General features: G+C 46.3%; 2 protein-coding genes and 1 non-coding gene across 8 annotated transcripts in view; 2 read left to right on the forward strand and 1 right to left on the reverse strand.

The window, feature by feature from the left end:
* ATXN1 (ataxin 1) overlaps window positions 1-9,480 on the forward strand; it is a 253,090-nt gene extending 243,610 nt beyond the window's left edge. For all 3 annotated transcript variants that reach the window (XM_049654860.1, XM_049654861.1, XM_049654859.1), the window contains one exon: window positions 5,971-9,480. In XM_049654860.1, coding sequence (XP_049510817.1) covers window positions 5,971-6,501 — 531 coding nt within the window. In that variant the 3' untranslated portion in view covers window positions 6,502-9,480. The remainder of the gene's footprint in view (window positions 1-5,970) is intronic.
* Window positions 2,763-2,888, forward strand: LOC125908519 (small nucleolar RNA SNORA40). Its single transcript, XR_007453400.1, has one exon. It is a non-coding gene; the product is annotated as a small nucleolar RNA SNORA40 (small nucleolar RNA).
* A 49-nt stretch (window positions 9,481-9,529) lies between the features above and the next one.
* The window catches only part of GMPR (guanosine monophosphate reductase), a 52,662-nt gene continuing 41,768 nt past the window's right edge, over window positions 9,530-20,423 (reverse strand). The window contains exons 9-10 of one of the 4 annotated variants that reach the window (XR_007463052.1): window positions 17,859-20,369; window positions 17,291-17,379 (exon numbers count right to left, since the gene is read on the reverse strand). Coding sequence is in view for 3 of the 4 variants with exons in the window: in XM_049654863.1 (XP_049510820.1) it covers window positions 17,199-17,379 (181 nt within the window). In the remaining variant the exon portion in view is untranslated. Of the gene's footprint in view, window positions 10,007-16,867; window positions 20,370-20,423 lie in introns of those variants that run through there. The other 3 variants (XM_049654866.1, XM_049654863.1, XM_049654865.1) reach the window with 3 other exon arrangements.

Raw genomic sequence — 20,423 nt, forward strand, 5'->3', positions numbered from 1 at the left:
TGTTTAGAAATAGGGTTTATGATATTAGGAACATCACATTACCTCCGACTGGTGTTAGGCAGAGATAAGCAAATACGTTCTTTTTTTTAAATATATAGGGGCGCCTGGGTGGCTCAGTCGGTTGGACATCTGACTTCAGCCCGGGTCACGATCTCGCGGTCCGTGAGTTCGAGCCCCGTGTCAGGCTCTGGGCTGATGGCTCGGAGCCTGGAGCCTGCTTCCGATTCTGTCTCCCTCTCTCTCTGCCCCTCCCCCATTCATGCTCTGTCTCTGTCTCAAAAATAAATAAACGTTAAAAAAAAAAACATTTTAAATATATACATACATACACACACACACACACACATATATATATATAATTTATATAGAATATATGTTATATAAATTTATTGTCAAATTGGTTTCCATACAACACCCAGTGCTCATCCCAACAGGAAACAAATAGATTCTTATGAGGTATTTACACTTGAGAACGTTGTTTCTGTGACTTTCAGTTGCAGCTAAAGAATCCCCACTTGAGGGGCACCTGGGTGGCTCCGTCGGTGAAGCGTCCGACTTCGGCTCAGGTCGTGATCTCACACTTCGTGAGTTTGAGCCCCGCATCGGGCTCTGTGCTGACAGCTCAGAGCCTGGAGCCTGCTTCGGATTCTGTGTCTCCCTCTCCCTCAGCCTCTCCCCTGCTTGTGCTCTGTCTCTCTCTCTCTCTCTCTCAAAAATAAATAAACTTAAAAAAAATGTTTTTTAAAGAATCCCCACTTGAAGCAGGATTTGTTCCTTCTGGATGATGTTAACGCTCTAAGAGGTTTGGGATGGGATTTATGGAGCCAGCTCCAAGTGGGTCCTTCCCATTTGGAACTCAGTGGGCGTCCTGATATGATACTGTAACTTGTAGGTATATGTGTACATACATATATGCAAATATACATGTGCGCGTGATGTAACGCAATTCTGTGAGTGAATAGCAGCCTCATCACCCACTTATGTAGGGAGACTAGAATTGTATGAGTAGATGTAAGGCCCCCAGTGCTTCACAATTTTCTGACTGATGAAATAAATCCACGAGCTCATGCCATTGGATCTTATTTATTTCAAGTAAACATTTACCACTGTTGGGGGGAGTGGGAATGTTAAATTCCTCTCTTTTAGTGGGACTATAATAGCTTTGTTCACAGGGGCAGAAATCGGGAGCATACGAAAAGGAAGTGGGTTTGGAGGGCCAAAGACTGGGACTAAATCACTATTCCCTGATCTTACAGCTAGGATGTTAGGCAAGTGATCTAATCTGTTGGAGATACAGTTTCTTATTTGTAAAATCGGAACAATAGTACCTTTTTTCCCTAGTCTATTGTGAGCATAAACAAAGTATTTTTTGTGAAGTCCGTACCTAAATGTTTGACAGGTAGTAGACATTCAAGAATCTTTAGCTCTCTTTACATTATTAAAATAGCCCAGAACAATGAAGTTTTCCCCCCGATAATATGCACATTTATACGGGCTCCTGTTCACACGCACACTATAGTAATAAGCTTGCATATAAATTCACTCCAGTTGTCCCCTCTATAAATACTATGCCTTTTATGGAGCAAATACAGTATATCACTTAATAAGTGTGTGTAGAACCAGATAAATCGTAGTTATCCAAAAAGATAAAGTAGATAAACTAGAAAGCCACAATCCATATAAATTACATGGAAATGTGCTACTTTGGGGGTTTGGGGATATTTCATTATTTTTTTAAGTTTATTTATTTATTTTAAGAGAGAGAGAGAGAGAGAGAGAGAATCCCAAGCAGGCTCTGCACTGTCAGCACAGAGCCTGACACGGGCTCAAACTCACAAACCATGAGCTCATGACCTGAGCCAAAATCAAGAGTCAGAAGCTTAACCAACTGAGCCACCCAGGCGCCCCTAGGTTTTGGGGGTATTTTAATTACTTACGTGTTTGTGTATGTGTGCCTGTGTATAAAATTCAACAGAATGTTTTTAATATTATTATAGTCAACGGGGCTCCTGGGTGGCGCAGTCGGTTAAGCGTCCGACTTCAGCCAGGTCACGATCTCGCGGTCCGTGAGTTTGAGCCCCGCGTCAGGCTCTGGGCTGATGGCTCGGAGCCTGGAGCCTGTTTCCGATTCTGTGTCTCCCTCTCTCTCTGCCCCTCCCCCGTTCATGCTCTGTCTCTCTCTGTCCCAAAAATAAATAAAAAACGTTGAAAAAAAATTAAAAAAAAATATTATTATAGTCAATATTATTTTGACTTACCTCCATCTATCATTTTCATTGTTCTTCCTTCTTCCCTGCATCTGCAAACTTCCACCTAGGTTGATTTTTTTCCTCTACCTAAAGAATACTCCGTAGCATTTTCTTTAGTGCAGATCTCTGGTGGTGAATTCTCTTAATTACTATTCATCTGGAAAATGTCTTTATTTTGCCTTCATTCCTGAGGGATCCTTTTGCTCAATATAGAATACTTGGTTGGCAATTCTTTTTCTCTAGTGCTTTAAGGATATTCCATTGTCTTCTGGACAAAACAGTTCCATTTTTTTGTCAGTAACTTTTTCATTTAAGGACTGTCACGTGATTCCTCCCCCTGTCAGTCATCTTAGTTCTTCCAAAGTCGGAATCACAATCTTCAAAATAGCCGTTTTAAAAAGAACTTGTGTTCAGTCCACAATTGTCACTTTCACTGCCAAGTTCTTTCGGTTGGGCTTTTCTGATCTCCGCTTGAATGTGAACACACATCAAAAATTCCCCACCTGTAATCTTTGCACTTGATGTTGGGCTTGCTTAGCTCATAGACAAAGACTTAGACAAGTGGGAAAAACAGATCCTCTTTTGCAACCCAGAACTCATCGCTGAATGTGAGTTTTGATACAGATGAGAAGGAACATGATACTTAAAATAGTCCCCTGGGGAGCCTGGGGGCTCAGTTGGTTAAGCGTCAGACTTCGGCTCAGGTCATGATCTCACGGTCTGTGGGTTCAAGCTCCGCATCGGGCTCTGTACTGACAGCGCAGAGCCTGGAGCCTGCTTCCGATCCTGTGCCTCCCTCTCTCTCTGCCCCTTCCCTGTTTGCACTCCGTCTCCCTCTCTCACCCAAAAATAAATAAACATGAAAATAATTTACAAAAATAAAAATATTTTCCCTACTTAGGGGTTAGACCTTCTTGAATCTGTGAATTGTTGTCTCATACCAATTTTGGAAAATTTTTAGCAGTTATCTCCTAAAAAATGTCACTTCTGCCCCGTGATCTCTCTCTCCTCCAGGTGGAATGCAACTTATTTGTCTGTTGGGTCTTCTCAGTGTGTCTTCGGAGTCTCGGGGATTTTTGTGTCTCTGGGTCTCATTCTGCGTGGTTTCTTCCGAAGGTCAAATTCAGGAATCCAGTTCGTTAGTTCTGTCATCAGCCACATTTATTCTGTTGTAAAATTCATTGCGTTTTTGATGTTAGTGAATGTATGTTTCTTCATTCTAGAGTTTCCATGGATCTTTGGAACACAGGTTCTAGATCTCTACCAGAATCCTCAAGCTTGTCTTTAATCTCCTTAAATACTATAAGCATAGGTTATTTTTTTTTAATATTTTTTGAAGTTTATTTTTGAGAGAGAGAGAGAGAGAGTGTGTGTGTCCATGAGCAGGGGAGGAGCAGAGAGAGAGAGAGGGAGAGAGAGAATCCCAATCAGGCTTCACGCTGTCAGTGCAGAACCAGATGCAGGGCTCAATCTCACAAACCTGTGAGATCATGATGCCGACTGAACCACCCAGGACCCCCCCCTTTTTTTAAGTCCTTTTAAAAAATGCTTATTTATTTTTGAGGAGGGAGGGGCAGAGAGAAGGAAACAGAATCCTAAGCAGCCCCCACTGTCAGCACAGAGCCCGATGCAGGGCTCAAACTCACAAATGGTGAGATCACGACCTGAGTCTAGGTCATTTTAATGTCTGCGTATCTGATGATCCTACATCAGAAGCCCCCGAGGGTCTGTTTCTATTATCTGTTTTGTCTACTGGTTTTTTTATTCACATCCTCTGGTCTATTTGTGGACCTCATCCCTCTTTTTTAATTGAATGTCTTTTATTTGGAAATAATTGCAAATAATTATTTTTACTTGGAAACAATTCAGACCTTACCCTGATTTTAGGGGCTAAGATGATTAAAATCTGAGCTTCAGACTTTGAGAAGGCCTGTCTGCTTCTGGCTCACCTCACTTCTAGAGTGTAGAGCACTTTGGAGTCACAGCCCAAAAGAGTGGAGCTCACCAGAGAGCATCCTCCCCTTGATATACCTGAAGGGTACCCTGAATTTCATTCCCTTCTCCTCCTCACCCCCACCATGCTCTTGAGATTACCAAAAGTCCAGACCACTTGGTTTTGAAACTACTCCAGTTTGGAATGTGCAAATGCCCTTGGAGGAAAATAGCCCTAAACACCAGGTTTAAATCTCTAGACTGTTACCCTTTCCCTGAACCTTCCCCGGTGACTTTTCACTACCTTATTTTCTGTCTAGTGCCATAAGAAATAGTTTTTTTACATTTTGCCCTTAGTTTTTGTTTACTTGGGTTTTGTTCAGAGTATTTGGTTGTCCTCAGCGAGAAAGAAGATTGGTCCGAATTACCTATGCTGCTACTTCTAGAAAAGCCACTGAAAATTGCCTCTTTAAAACGACTTTATGTTTTTTTTTTCTTTTTTGTGTAGCATAAAGTTGAAGAAAATAAATTTCTAGGAAATTAAACTTTTAGAACCTCAAGTGCATTTCAGCCTTACTTAATGGCAACAGTAAGACCTTCACTGGACAGTTTGCAAACCCCTACACCCACTGTCTCCTTGCCTTTTGTTCATGTATATCCACTTCCAGGAATGTCTTCTCCTTGCATCCACACCTGTACTCCACCCTGATTATTTTTTAAAACTCAGCACAGTGTATTAGACTTCCTTAATCACCTCTTCTTCACACCGGTCTATGCCTTTCCTCTGCCCTCCAACAACTTAATATTGTAGTAAAGTATTATCACCCCACTCGCCACATTGATTGGCAGTTACTACGTTGGTGGACCTCTTCTGCCTGCTTGATTGTGAACTACTCTGGGACCAGGACGTTTTCAGCTTATTTACTTAGCATAGTGCGTGCATAGCACACGGTGGCAGAGAAAACAGCAGCTTTTGGGAGGAGAGTGAGCGCCCCCCATTTTGGGGAGTGGTTTTCAAACCAATGCACAGCCTGATTTGAGTACCTGGAACTTGACCTTGGACGGGCCAAGTACTTGCTCTCTCTGCCCAGTTTACCCTCTCCCCAACACTGCCCACCCCTCAATCCTCTCGAAATGCTGCCCAGCCTTCGGGGTCCCAGGAAAACGGGGAAGCCCTGCCTGTTTCCTCCAGCCTTCACCGGCTCTGCTCTCCCCGGGTTTTGAGAACAAGGCTCATTTATCCGATAAATATTTATTAAGCTTCAGCCATACACCAGGTCTCCTTTTAGGGGCCAGGGATACAGTGATATAAACAGGTAAGTGCTGCCTGGTGGACCTTACAGACAGCCTCATTCTGATTCCTAATCAGCTCTGTCGTACGTGAGAATGGCATTTGCCCAGTGAGCGGATAAAGTGCAAGACTGTATCTTGTGCTCCAGGGCTGAACACTGAGCACCTGTTCCATTGCCCTTGGGGGCCGATCCATTTGTTTTAAGGGAGGCCAGCTATAGAGCTGATACTCAGTAAAATGATACTGTCAACACTAAGTGGGCTTTTTTTTTTTTTTTTACTGGCTTCTACCCAGCACCTATATATGGTAAATACAGGTACAGCAAAAAATTAAGGGCCTCATTTGCGTGTGTTGGCGGATGAGGATCGTGGAACAGTCTTATTCCCTCCCCCGCCCCCCTTTGGCTTAGGCACGTGGGCGTGTATGAACTAAAACGAGACTAAAATGTCTTCATTTGTTTCCTTCTTCTTTGCTCTCTGTCTCTCACTGTCTCCGCAGGTCAGCGTGGAGGTTTTGGTAGAGTACCCTTTTTTTGTGTTTGGACAGGGATGGTCATCCTGCTGTCCAGAGAGAACCAGCCAGCTCTTTGATCTGCCGTGTTCCAAACTCTCTGTTGGGGATGTCTGCATCTCACTGACCCTCAAGAACCTGAAGAACGGCTCTGTTAAAAAGGGCCCGCCCGTGGATCCGGCCAGCGTCCTGCTGAAGCATTCAAAGACGGACAGCCTGGCGGGCAGCAGACACAGGTACACCGAGCAGGAGAACGGCATCAACCAGGGAAGCGCCCCGATGCTGTCCGAGAACGGCGAACTCAAGTTTCCAGAAAAAATAGCATTGCCTGCAGCGTCCCTGCTCACCAAAATCGAACCCAGCAAGCCCACGGCAACCAGGAAGAGGAGGTGGTCGGCGCCCGAGACCCGCAAACTGGAGAAGTCGGAAGACGAGCCACCTTTGACTCTTCCTAAACCTTCTCTAATCCCTCAGGAGGTTAAGATTTGCATCGAAGGCCGGTCTAACGTAGGCAAGTAGAGGCAGCGTGGGGAAAGGAAATTCGGCTCTCCCTTCTCATTTGTATCCAGATTACTGTACTGTAGGCTAAATAACACAGTATTTACATGTTACCCTCTTTAGGTTTCTGTTATAACCTTGTCATTAGAGTTACAGCTGGTGTTGCAGCAGGAGACCGGGGCACGTGCTTTTCCAGGAGTGACAGCGGCAGGTGGGGGGAGGGGGGAAGGGCAGGGCCCGCGCAGGCTCCGGGCGTCCTGGGAGAAAGGAACGTGGCTTCCGAGCACCTGCCTTTTCCCGCTGCGAGGAAGCCGCGGCCCGGGCGCTGACTTCCGCCGGTTTCCTGTGCAGGTTCTGCGGGCAGGGAGCTGCCGGGGAGGGGAGGAAGGGGGCGTGTGGGCGTGCACTTGGGGGGCGCGGGTGCAAGGCGGGGGTGGAGGGTGTCTCCTTCCCTCTGCCTCCCTCTGCCTCCCTCTCTCTGGCACGGGCCTGGAGGTCCCGCCAGCAGGGCAGGGTCCTGGCGAGGGCCTCACGTGCAAAGCAAACATCAGGAACCCGGGTGCAGGGCCTGCTAGAGAGGCGTCCGACAGCAGACGGAAAGCCAACCGTGTAAAAGGACCTTTTTTTTTTTTTTCTTCCCCCTCCAACATATTTTACAATAAAAGCAACTTTTAATCCTATAGAGATATATTTCCCCCTATGGGGCCTGACTGCACTGATATTTTTTTAGAGCAACTGCCACACGTGGGATTTCGTTTCTGCTTTACCAAGCGCAGTGATGTCGCCCGGGTGTCACGGTGGGCAGCGCAGCTTGGCGCTCCGCGCGGCGGGGGGCGGGGGCGGGGGCGGGGCGGGGGCGGGGCGCGGCGGGGGAGCGGACCGCCCACTCTGGATTCTGTGCAGTGTTAGGAAAACCAATCAGGTTATCACATTGACTTCGCTCAAACCGCCCTGCCGAGAGCCGCGGAAGCGCTCCTCATTGGGTTTGCAAAATCTGGTCTTTTAACTCTAGTACTGTTTATAGTTCATGACTATGGACAACTCGGGTGCCACGGGTGCCACTTTTTTTCAGATTCCAGTGTGACGTGAGGAATTAGATTTTGAAGATGAGCATATATATATTACTATCTCTAAGCACTTAAAATGCTGTTCACACTTTATTACCAAGCATCTTGGTCTATCATTCAACAAGTACTGTATCTCCCTTTAAACTCTTTGGGAAGAAAAAACAAAACAAAACAAAAAAAATATATAAGTTGCTTTCTTTTTTTTTTTTTTTTTTTCAACACTGTAACTACATTTCAGGTCTGCAGAGTTTCTCACGAGCAAGATATTGGAAGTTTCAATGTGGTTTAAAGGGATGAATGTGAATTGTGAACTAGTATGTGACAATGAATGACCCCCAAGTACAGCCTGACAGGATGTACTTTTCACTTTGATGTTTGAGAAAGAAGTGAAGGCATATATGCAGAGCTGGCAGAGAAACTGAGAGAAAAGGGATGGAAAAAAGAATACTCATTTTTGTCCAGTGTTTTTCTTTGTAAGATGAACTTTTAAAAAACCTTGCGATTTGCACATCTTGAGTTTATAATTTGTGTGATATTCCTGCAGTTTTTATCCAATAACATTGTGGGAAAGGTTTGAGGGACTGAACGAGCATAAATAAATGTAGCAAAATTACTTTCTAACCTGCCTAAACTCTAGGCCATTTTATAAGGTTATGTTCCTTTCAGAATTCATTTTGGTCTTTCTACATCTGTCACAAAAAAAAAAACAAAAAAAAACAAAAAAAAAACACAAAAAACAAAAAAACAAAAACAAAAAAAAAACAGGTCTTAGCAGGACAACTCTGAGAATTTTCTTCAGACTCATTGAGAGAGTTTTCCATAAAGACATTTATATATGTGAGCAAGTTTTTTTTAATTACTTTATTGTTGTTATTAATGTTATTTTCAGAATGACTTTTTTTTTTTTTCCATCTGAAATCAAATCGAGATTCAATGTTTGGTACAAACCCAGAAAGGGTATTTTACAGTTTAAGCCTTTCATCCCCAGAGACCTGAAATATTGTTTGTGGGTTTTGGGCGTGTGTCTTAAAGTGCTTTAAAAAAATTACAATAATAAGGTTTTATAAGTAACGAGAAATTTTTAAATATTCTCACTTGGAATGGCTGCAACTTATCTGAACAAATACTTCATCAGATCTTTCTTTTACTGCTGAAAGTAGTACTTCTTCCATTTTACAAATTAAAAAAATAATTTCTAATATCAACCCACATTTTGGCTATGTAGTATCTCATTACATTTAGCTCTTACAAGAACTTAATGATATTTATAAACCATTTTCTGGGGTGTACCAAAAACATTTGCATAGGTTTAGAATAGCTAGAACTTTCTTTGGATTTCATTATCCTCTCGGCATGCTAGCAGAGAGCTGGGCGAGCCCATTCTTGCAGTCATACTGCTTGTTTAGAGCTGGTTTTGGTTTTTGTTTTTGTTTTTAAAGTTTCTGCTCAGAGACCTTGCTTAATCTTCCATATATTCTGCTCAGGGCACTTGCAATTTTAGGTTTTGTTTTTCTTTTTGTTTTGTAACCTTTAATGGTAAGAGGAATATGGGGCTGCCATATACACTTCGTCCTCCTCAATACCACTATTCACAGAAACTCATGCGGACGCAGAAACACACATCACCGCCTTTCGACTCAACTTCCAGTATTGTGCTAACTGGATCCTCAACACCAACACTAAAAATGGGAAAACATACACGGTTCGGAGCAATAGGAACATCGTCGTAATTTTTGTGCTTCTATTTCAGGTATAGGAATTCTTAAATAATTGGTTCTTTCTAAACATCATCCCATTTCACGCTCTTGCTTTTTTAGTATGTGCAACACTTCCCGTGCCAACAGGTCCGACCGGTGTGGTCTAGTTAAAGCTCATTCCCCATCTGGCCCGTCTTCCCCATTCTGGCCAGAGAAGGGCTGGAAGGAAGGAACCGGGAAGGTTCCTTCCCGGGGAGAACCGCCGTTCTCCCCACCGTGAGCTCCCGCCGTGAGCTCCCCACCACGGATGCTGAGTGCTGGGGAGGGGAGCTTTCAGGAGCCCCATATGTATGTCACCCTGTGGCAGAAAGAGCCAATAAAGGAAGGCTAGGGGACCAGCTTGAGTCCCTCTGTCACCATGAAGAATAGTGAATGTGCAGTGTGGGGAGGAAGCAGGTAGATTCATTTCTAAGGCACGCCGTGGAGCAAAGAGAACCAAGATCCACCCGTTCTCCAAGGTGTTTTCCAGAGCAGGTGGGTCCCTCCTCGGGTCTGTGCCCTGGAGACTTTGAGCTGTGCCTCAGAGCACGGGTGGGAAGTGTGGCCCGATGTGTGTGTGTGTGCTCTGAACATGCAGCCAGTGGCCATGGAGGGGCCCCTTTGAACAATGGTCACCACTCCTTAGTGGCAGCTTTCCCTTCAAATAGGAAGAACATCCCAAGGACAGGGAACCTCCTCTTGTTGGCAGACATCGGCCAGCTCCTGTGTAGCAAACATGACAATGAGAAGCATAGAAATTCTTCAGTGCCGTGCAGCTCACAAGGATCAGCCATGTGCCTCTGTACTATGTCCGCTTGGCAATATCTACTGACAACCATCTCCAGTTCTCTCTTTCCTGTTTTCCATTTCTAAACTAATAACAGCAGGCCTTTTGCGTTTACAGTGGAACACAATCACCAAGAAATCAGTCAGGGCGAAAAGAAAAAAAAAAAAAAAAAAGAAACCAACAATCAAGAACCTCTCTTTCTAGGGATTTCTAAATACATTAAAGGACTGTTCCTTAGAATGTTTAACGTAAGAATTATTTCAGTTTGTTTGGGCCACATTGCGGGGGCGGGGGGAGATAAAAGATGGATGCCACTTACCTCAAACCTTTTAAAGTGGAAATCCAAATTGCATTTTTGTTGGGACTTTCAGAATCATTTTCGATGTCGGTCAATTTTTTGTTTTGTTTTGTTTTGTTTTGCCCAGCTCAACCCAGTTGGGTGTGGGAGGATTGGATTTTTTTTTTTTTCGTTGCCGTGGATCCCATTTCTAAGTCTGAATTGTGACCCGCTACGTTTTCTGTTAGGTGAGTGTGTTGGGTTTTCCCCCCACCAGGAAGTGGCAGCACCCCCTTTTCCCCTACAAGGAACTCTGCGGAACCTTTCTCACCTCTTACTCAGGGACGGGGCTGGTGTGTGTGTGGTACACTGACGTGTCCAGAAGCAGCACTTTGCTGTGGAGGAGGCTTGTACAATTTCAAGGAATGTTTGGATTTCCTGCATCTTGTGGATTACTCCTTAGATACTGCATAGATTGCAATATAATGCTGCATGTTCAAGATGAACAGTAGCTCCTAGTAATCATACAATTTACTCTTTGCACATAGTTTGATCTTTACTGAAATGTGTTGCCAAAATTTATTTTTGTTGTTGTAGCTTTGGAATTTTTTTTTTGTCTGTTTTTTAAGGAAACAATTGACAATACCCTTTAACATCTGTGACTACTAAGGAAACCTATTTCTTTCATAGAGGAAAAAAAAAAATCTCAAAATGCTTTTGAAGACACTAATGCCATGTATTTCAGATGTGGGAGAAACAGCAGAGTTCTTGGACAGGAGGCCAGGCTTTGTGAGCCGTGTTGGTTGTCATGGCTACTGTTTCGCGAACCGCACGCAGCTCAACAAACTGGTCTGTTCTCTCCCAGAACCCTTTGCATTTCTATTTCCTAGTCACCCATGATGATTCCAGGTGGAAGAAGGGCCCGCAGTCTCGTGGCCCAATCCGGCGCCTTCAGCGGTGATATAAAAGGAAAGGAAATTACGCTTTTTATTTTTCAAAGTGGAGTGGGGGCCTTTGCTTCCACCTTTGTGTTTTTAACCCAGATTTTCTGAAATAGAGAATTTAGGAACACATCAAGTAATAACTATACAGAAAATATACTTTTTTATAAAGCACATGCATATGCTATTGTGTTGGGTTGGTTTCCTCTCTTTTCCGCGGACAGTGTTGTGTTTCTGTTGATAGGGAAACTCCAAAGAATTTGCACACCTCCACTCCGGAGCTGAGATTTCTTTTACATAGATGACCTCGCTTCAAATACGTTACCTTACGGATAGGATCTTTTCTTGTAGCACTATACCTTGTGGGAATTTTTTCTTTCTCTCTCTCTCTCTCTCTCTTTTTTTTTTTAAATGTACACCTAATTTGAGAAGCTGAAGAAGAAAAAATTTTGAAGCACTCACTTTGAGGAGTACAGGTAATGTTTTCAAAAATTGCACAAAAGAAAAATGAATGTCGAAATGATTCATTCATTCAGTGTTCGAAAGACATGGATCTGTTGAAACAATGAGTTTCATACCTTGTTTGTAAAAACAGAAAAAAAGCATAAAGGTTGAAAGTTACATGTTGGTTTTTTTTTTTGGTTTTTTTTTTTGTTTTGTTTTTTTTTTGTATATAGAAATTTGTCATGTCTAAAATTATCAGACTTGTGTGGTTATGGCCTGGAAGAATTACTAGGTAAAAGGCTCTTAAACTATACCTACGCTTCCTTTATGTTTTTGTTACATAGAGCCCTCTTCGGAGGGAGGGCAACTCTGTATTCTGAAATTTGAGAATACTGTTCATTCCTGTGCTGAAAGTACTTCTCTGAGCTCCTTTCTTGGTTTAAACTCTCAAGCCATTGCAACTCCTTTTTCTTCAGAGATCTTGTTTCACATTGTCAGCACTTCCTGTTTCAATAAACCCAAAGAATATAATCCTGAACAAGAAGTGTTTGTAACAAGGGATCCTAGCTACCAGTAAAACAGAACTCATTATGAGGACAAAAAAAAAAAGAAAAAAAAAAAGTTCAGCCTTCTTTCTCCACCACCCCCCCCGCACCTCATTTAAATGGGGGGTACAAACAAGAATTTCAATTACAATGCTTCATTTTACTTTAATTTTGGGGTTTTTTTCTTTAATCTTGAGGCCAAAATACCCAGTAAAACACGGAACAACTTCTCAGAAGAGTCCTGTTCTGTCCCAGACACAAAGCAGCCAGCAGAAACTGGACAGCTGTGGGGACACTGAACAAACCCACCTACAGTTCTTAAATTCAGAATCTCAGCCCCTCCCTTACCATTCAATGCAACGTTTCTGGTAGCTGACATTCACCTGTACGATGGCGGGAGGGAACAGCGGCTTCAGTTTTTCACGTCCTTCGTGACTTGCGTACAAATGGTTCAGCTGTATTAAGATTAAGTGCATTTGGCCAATAGGTAGAATCAACACAGCAACAGTCTCTAAGAATTTCCGTCACTTTTCTTATCCGAAAGGACTCGAGTCTTCCACTGCAGATAATCGAAGACTTCACCCAAGTTTTCTTCCCCTTTAGTTTTGTTTGCTGTCTGGATGGCCAACGAGCCGGTCTCCTTTTCCATGGCCAGTCTGAAGGTTTGCTTTGGAAGTGCTGCTTACAGCATTCCTTGCCGGGCTAATACACCGTCTTCCGGGAATATCAAGTCTGACGTGACTGACGCTGGCTTAGAGCTGTGTCTTTACACGGCCGTTATCAAGAAGCTGGGCGTGTACGTTTCCTCTGGTTCTTCCAGGAACCACTGCTCTCATTATCTGGTCCAGGAATGGGGTAAACTGTTCAGTCCGTGAACATTTAGTTTGACACCTATACATTCGGTCCCGCGAATACTGCCCTTCTGGGGTGGTTTCTCCCGGCTCGGTGTTCACCTGTAAACCCATGTAGGGTCAAGTGAATGGAGGTCTCGGGAGAGCCCTGCCAGTATCCGTGGTGGCCTTGGTTTAAGACAGTCCTAACTTCTGGCCAGTGGGGCCCTGGCCCCGGAGCCATCTCTGAGATTCGTACCACTGTTTTACTATCAGATCATTACCCACCAAACTTCCAATCGTATGCCTCCCACCGGCCAAGGGAAAAGAGACACCAGAACTTTGGGGCAATATCAGACTGACACGGCCAGTACAGAGGAGAACTAGGGAAGGAATGTTTTGCACCTTACTGAAAAGAAAACTTTTAAGTGCATACATAGTTAAGAGCTTTTATTGTGACAGAACTTTTTTCCATATGCGTGCATACTCTCTGTAATTCCAGTGTAAAATATTGTACTTGCACTAGCTTTTTTAAAACAAATATTAAAAAAAAAAATGGAAGAATTCATATTCTATTTTCTAATCGTGGTGTGTCTATTTGTAGGATACACTCGAGTCTGTTTATTGAATTTTATGGTCCCTTTCTTTGATGGTGCTTGCAGGTTTTCTAGGTAGAAATTATTTCATTATTATAAGAAAACAATGTTTGATTCAAAATTTGAACAAAATTGTTTTAAACAAATTGTCTGTATACCAGTACAAGTTTATTGTTTCAGTATACTCGTACTAATAAAATAACAGTGCCAATTGCAAATGTGTGTCCTTGCCTCTGTCAGGTGTTTCAAGACAAGGTTGAGAAAAGAATGGTAACCCCCGCCCCCTCGCCAGATCAGCCCCGCGGTGATCGCCGGGTCCCGTGGCAGTGGGGAGTGGATGCAAGGCACTGCCTTTCCTAGGAATGCTTTTCGGGGAGGTGGGGAGGAAGGCTTGGCCACGCAGGAGATGAGAGCCTGAGATAAAAGGCACGTTTCAACACCCGCTTTGGGCTTATTCAGTTCACGTTTATTTCCTCCTAGCTGAACAATGCTGTTTACAAGAGATCTTTGTTTCTAGACAGCATTTGGCAGCTTCACGGGACTCCAGTGGCCTTATCCATACGTTCTGGAACAATGTTGCTACACACTGGTTAGTGGTCCCAAGGTGGAAAGTTCCTTCGGATTTCCTTGAGCTCATGCCTGTTAAAAAAACTCAGCAAGCCAGGGGGACCTCCTGACATGCGGAAAAGGAGCCCCCATTTGTCTCAAGAGCGCTGCTCGGTAGGTTTCCCCTGTGTCCGCTCTCAGGGAGATGCGGCTTAGTTACCCCAGAAACTAATTCCCGGGGGACCCATGCCGGCGGCGGCGCCCCCCCCCCCGCCCCCCATCTGCACGTGTGGCTATCAAATCCTTCTGCAGAGACGGAAGGGAGTTCTCAGTGCTAAATTCAGGGTTCTCACTGAGCCCAGGGAGGAGCGGGTAACCCCCTTCCTCTTGTCTTCCTGGTTAGATGTTTGGGGCGGGGAGCTCGCCAAGACTCTCCTCTGGAGACTTGGCATCGAGGCCCCGATGAGCTGTGAGCATTAGTGCTGAAAAGAGTATGCACGGCACCGGGGCGGGGGGGGGGGGGGGGGCGGTGGATCCGGGGGACCTTGCAGCCCACGAGGGGGTCCTGCCCCTCCCTCCAGGGCGGTCTGGACGGACGTGCCACGTGCTACGGGCAAGTCTGGGGAAAGCAGCCTGAATCACCGCCTTCCCCGCTGATGTAATACTCGATGCTTACGGTTCTGAGAGGTTGGGGCCCAGTGGCTACAGACTTGGCTCAAATGTTCACACGAGGGGAAAAGCGGTTTCATGTCCGGCAATGGGACGGGCCTCGAAACCACCAGATGCATAGCAGGAACGGCCCCTGGTGAACGGCGTCTCACTCGCGGACACCTTCCGGCACCCACTCCTGCACCGGGAGGCCTGGGGGCGGCGGTTGAGCACTCGGGCACCCAGCGCCGCACCTGATACCCCTTTGGGGGCTCCCCGGGGCCCAGCGCTACTGGAGGCAGAGATGCACGTACGAAGGCAAAGCACGACGGGGCCTTCGAGGAGCTTTTTGCAAAATCTCTGCTTCCGAGTGATTCGCTTCCCTCAACACTAGCTCAGCAAGGGACCTGCCTCCAGCAGGTGAAAACCAAGGGCAGAGAGCGTACAAAATCTTTACACAAGATGGATAAGGCAGGCACAGGCCTCTGCAAAGACCACAGCCCATACTGGGTTGATGGGCATCCCCGTCCCAGACCCCTCTGCGTGTAGCACCGCAGCCGGATGTAAGAGGGGGACAGGGGTGAGCCCAGGCTAAGCAAGGGGTGCCCAGAAAGTTCCCTTACTACCGCTAGTACATTTTGCATGGATTTCTTTAAGATCTCCCTTCTTTTACTTCTCTCCCTTATTGCAACAGAGAATCTCTTAAACTCACGAGCTTGAGTAGAAACCATCTTCCACAGGAACAGTGTGGGACTCAGACCTCAGACAAGCAAACGGAAAACATGGGGTGCCTCCAGCAAAACCCCACATCTTGCTCTATGTTGAAACATAGGGCCTCTGGCCCCTCATCTCAAACGTGTAGCCAATTCACGTTTCCACAAGTACAATAACTATTCCTAATGGAGTCAGGGGAGAAAAGTTTTACAACAGCGTTGAAGGTGCTGAACCCATAAATGCGTTCTTAGAAGACTACAAACGGATGGATAGTTTCCTGGAACATTATGGTTTCGATGGATTCTTTGTATGGTGTCAGTCACCGTGGACATCGGTGTCCTTACCACGGTAGCACTGTGTGATCCTTCTCTATTCCAGGGGAGTCACTTAATTGCTTAAAGGAAAATGCACTCTCGCGTCTGCTTCTCTAAACCTTGTTTAAAAGAAAAGAAAGTAAAACATCCTGGTCTGCATATACTTTCCAGTCTTAATCCTCAAGCAATGCCTCCAAAGAAGTGGCCACTGTTAACAAATCCACGTTCACGGTTTCAAGAAGTGCCATAGTGGACACTCTTCCAAGGCCCGGGTCCTTTCTCCCAGAAAATAGCATTGTCACCAGTGAACTGACCACTTTACAATAATACCTTTCTTGAGAATATTGATGGCGCCGAGAAGGGAATAATTCGCAGTCCTAATTTAAGTCAAGGACTTCTGGGAAGCCACAGGTCAAGGTGTTTGCGGTCTTTCAGCGGGATTCCACTTGCCCAGGTTTTGGTGGATGACCTTTCCACCAAACATCCCACGGAGCTCCAAAATAACTTACAATCTAAGAGAGAGGCCAGCCTGACAGGTCGAGACGGAGGAGGGAGGAGATGAAGGGAAAACAAAACGCAATGAAAAACCGGGACAGGGACAGTGTCCTCAAAGCAGCATCGACCTTATGGTGACAGATACCTGTTCCCAGAAGGCACGTGTAACGCAGGTGGTGAAAACGTGCCGCCATGCCTCATGAGTAGCTGCACGAAGCCACGTCTCCAAGTTCCGGTCGGATGCTTTCGGTTTTTTTCCAGCAACCGAAAGCAGAGGAGGGTTGGAGGGTTACCCTGACAGGCCTGGCCGCCCTCCCCTCCCATCCCCTCCCCTCCCTTCGCCTCCCCTCTGTGACTGCTAAGAGCCAAGCATGGGAAGTAGGTAGAAAACCCCCAGCTCCCTTGACAACCTGCTTCCTGCAAAGGCAAACTCCAGCACTCCAAGTCTTAAGATAATTGCATTATATTAAAGTGAAACCATTTTTCTTTAAAAAAGGAAGGAAGGAAGGAAGGAAGGAAGGAAAAGGGGAGTTGATTTGAACAATGAGGTTATGAGTTCCAGGCAGCTGGGCTCTGACCACAGACCCGGTCAGCGCCCTGCTTCCGGGCCCCCGGAAGGCACTAGGGGAGCCCCAAAGCCTCCGGACGGCAGGTGGGGGAGCAGGAGGCAGGAGTCCAACATTCAGGAGCAGCCAGAATCTCTGATGTCACAGGAGGAGGCGGGAGAGCAGGTGTGCGTGGAAGCTCCCATGAGCCAGAAGTCACCGCATCCTCAAGGTTAGCTGAACACCGTGTTGTGCTGTTGCGTCACCCGGATGAACGTCGCCCTCCTGCTGAGCTCCTTGAGTTTGGCGGCCCCCACGTAAGTGCACGTGGACCTCAGTCCCCCAAGAATATCCCGAATAGTGTTTTCTACATCCCCTTTGTAAGGCACTTCCACGGTCTTGCCCTCGGAAGCTCTGGAAGAAAAAGGAAGCTTTTCTTTCTAATCGGTTGTTTCCTCCCCCCGTAAGAACCCAGCTGTAATTACTCCCAGCTTTAGCACTTGACACAGCCCCCAAGGCACTCAGGTGGCTCCGTGCCACACCCTCTGACCCCAGTCCCACATTTGCTACAAATGCCGACCGGCCACACCAGCATCTCAGATGAATGCGTGCCTCCCATGCGAAACGCACAGCCTCACTGCTGGCCACCGGGAGCGTCTGGAAAAGGAAAGTCCTCATCAGCAGGCTTGGAAGAAGTGACCTTTGCAGCAGTAGCCTCCACTCCGCTCCTTGCTACTCCTCCTTAATCCCTACACCGGCGTCCAGTTGACCCCGAGCCCCACATGCCCAAAGGGAAGAACAGACGTGGCGGATTACCTCTTGAACAGCCTCCCCGCCAACTGCCTACAATTAAGAGGTGAAGGAGATATCAATGCAGACAGTCTCCCACGTACCACGGTTTGACTCCGCCATGGTGCGAAAGCAATGCGCATTCAGCAGAAACCATACGTCAAATTCTGGACTTGGATCCTTTCCGGAGCTGGCGATGTGCGTACAATCCTCACCTGTGATGCAGGCCACTGATGGCCGCAGCTACGTCAGCCCCGGGATCGTGAGGGGTGGACGGTCCCAATACAGTGACCAACCACCCTGCACCCGTACGACCTGTATATACTGTTTTGCAGTAGGGTATTTGACAAATGACACCAGACATTCAACACTTCATTATTAAAAAGGCCTCGTGTTAGAAGATTCTACCCAACTGAACGCTAACGTGAGTGTTCTGAGCACACGTAAGGTGGGCTAGGCTGAGCTACGACGTCCGAGGGGCTAGGTGTATTAAATGGGTTTCAGTTTACGATATTTTTACCTTAAGATGGGTTTATCAGGACATAGCCCGGTAAGTCAAGGAAGATCCACAAAATGGACAACTCAAGCCCTGTTAGGCTGCATGGACATACAGTCCAGACTTGCTTCTGGAGGGGCATTACAAGAAGGAAATCTCCAATCTATGCAAAACTCTAGCCTTCATCTAAGGCTCGGGCAATCTGGAAATTCTGACAATTAACCAAACGGTGGACTCTTCTTTCCTGGTCTCTTCAACTAGAAAAGATAGCATCTCTCAATCAGAAATTCATTACCTAGGATTTCAAAATAGCATTAACTCTTGTTGCGCTGAAATCCACACATCCAAGGCTACCCTTAAGTGCAATGAAATCTACCCGCTTAAACCACTGACTAGACCAAGCTGGCCTCAGGGCTGGTTCACAGCACCAAGCTCACGGAGCCCGTCACTGGCCACTCCCAAGACGATTCACATCACCACACTCTGTGACCAGGGACCAACATCTCTGCCCCTGTGCCCACAGTGACTGCCATTTTGCTTTTTACAAGAGATTTCCATGGCCTGCCCGGGGCTTGCTGGAAACCATCCAGACTCTCATCGTTGCTTCTCTGCTACCTGGTGATGGCACCTCGTGCAAGTCACTTATTGCTGAAGCCCAAGTCTTCTCATCCGTAAAATGAAGGTACTTTGATCTGTCTCCCAGGGACAGCGTGAGGACTAAATGGTTAATGGCTGGGAAGGAAGCAGCAAGGCATAAACAAGCTCTACCTTAATTAAATACAACGTCAAAGGGGGACCATTCTTGTGAGAAGACTGTAAACTGCCAGGGAAAAAAAGAGAAAGAAAGAGGGAGGGAGGCAGAGAGACAGAGAGAGATGGAAAAAAACAGATGCAGCCCGCAGGGCCCAGGCTGCCTCCAGATTGAGGTTCTAATTCCTTCGGCACTTCCCTTTCTTGTCTAATCGGCTTCCAGAACAGTCTTGATATGCTTGAGTCTTCTATTTTCGTTTTGCCTAAACCCTGCTGAAATTACAGATGGGTTTTTCTTTTGGCTCCTTGGCTTCCGTGTGTGCTATAACCTGGTCTGCTCTTCCCTGTCTACTTTCCTTGGAACCCAAAACGGATGCAACAGCTAGAGGGCAATAAATGTACTCCAGGCGAAGCATCTAGCTGTTGCCGAACCACAATGGCTCCGCTTAACGTACCAGCACCCAGCAGACACCGCACAGGACCTTGGGTAGGGAGGGTGGTTGCTGGTAAAGCATGAAGCTTCTGGGCCAGAGATCCGGGGTGCCACCGAGGCAGTAATCCTCACCCTGCCCACCCTCACGAACCATGCCACCTCTCCCATCGGGCACCACGTGGGAGGGACAGCGTCCTCCTGTTCTAACCCAAGTTTCCCGGATGATGGTAGAAGCGTGGTCCCCTATTCCTGTTCCCCACCCTGCCTTCCCTAAGCTGCAACATCATCGTGATGGAGTTTCCTCTTCCAAAGGAGAAAAAGACTGGAGAGAATGGGAATGGACATCAGTCCGCCAGGATCCCACAGAAGCACGGAACTCTGGCAGAGTCCCCCAAACCTCCCACCTGCCCGCCCATGAATCTCAGCGGGGTTCTGGGATCTTCCCTCCGGCTCGATCGCACTCTTCCACACCTCTGCATCCCAGAGCCTCGAGAGAAGCTTTCAAGTATGGGCTGAACGTAAGAAATGGAGGGTGTCCAGCAGCGAGGGCTTGAGTTTCCATGGACGCAAGACCTTCTGTCCTGTCCACTTAGTGGGACTTGTCATCAGGCTAATGCCAACGAAAAGTAATAGCAGCTTCTATGGAACAGGGCCAGGCAATGATTATGTGCTGTCCTAAGGCTCTTAAAACACACACGCAGACACGTAAAATGGAGGCGACACAGAAAATAGCCAGGTTATCTCTTGGGATCGTGAATTTGTAAAACAAAAAGGCAGGAGTCGGCGTGCCTTCTGCGGTGAGCGACACAATTAAATGGCTAAAAATGCTGCCTGTGTCAACCATCAGAGCGTGGAGGCTGTGGACGGTCCCACTGCAGGGGAAACACGGCACCCTTCCGGAAAGGCCTGACCTCCATGCAACGGCGTGCACCACACCTGTTTCACAAGCAACGGGAAACCCATTCTTCAGCCCAGTGCTTGCAGCCTGAA

Source organism: Panthera uncia, assembly GCF_023721935.1.
Source record: "Panthera uncia isolate 11264 chromosome B2 unlocalized genomic scaffold, Puncia_PCG_1.0 HiC_scaffold_25, whole genome shotgun sequence".
Classification (NCBI taxonomy): Eukaryota; Metazoa; Chordata; class Mammalia; order Carnivora; family Felidae; genus Panthera; species Panthera uncia.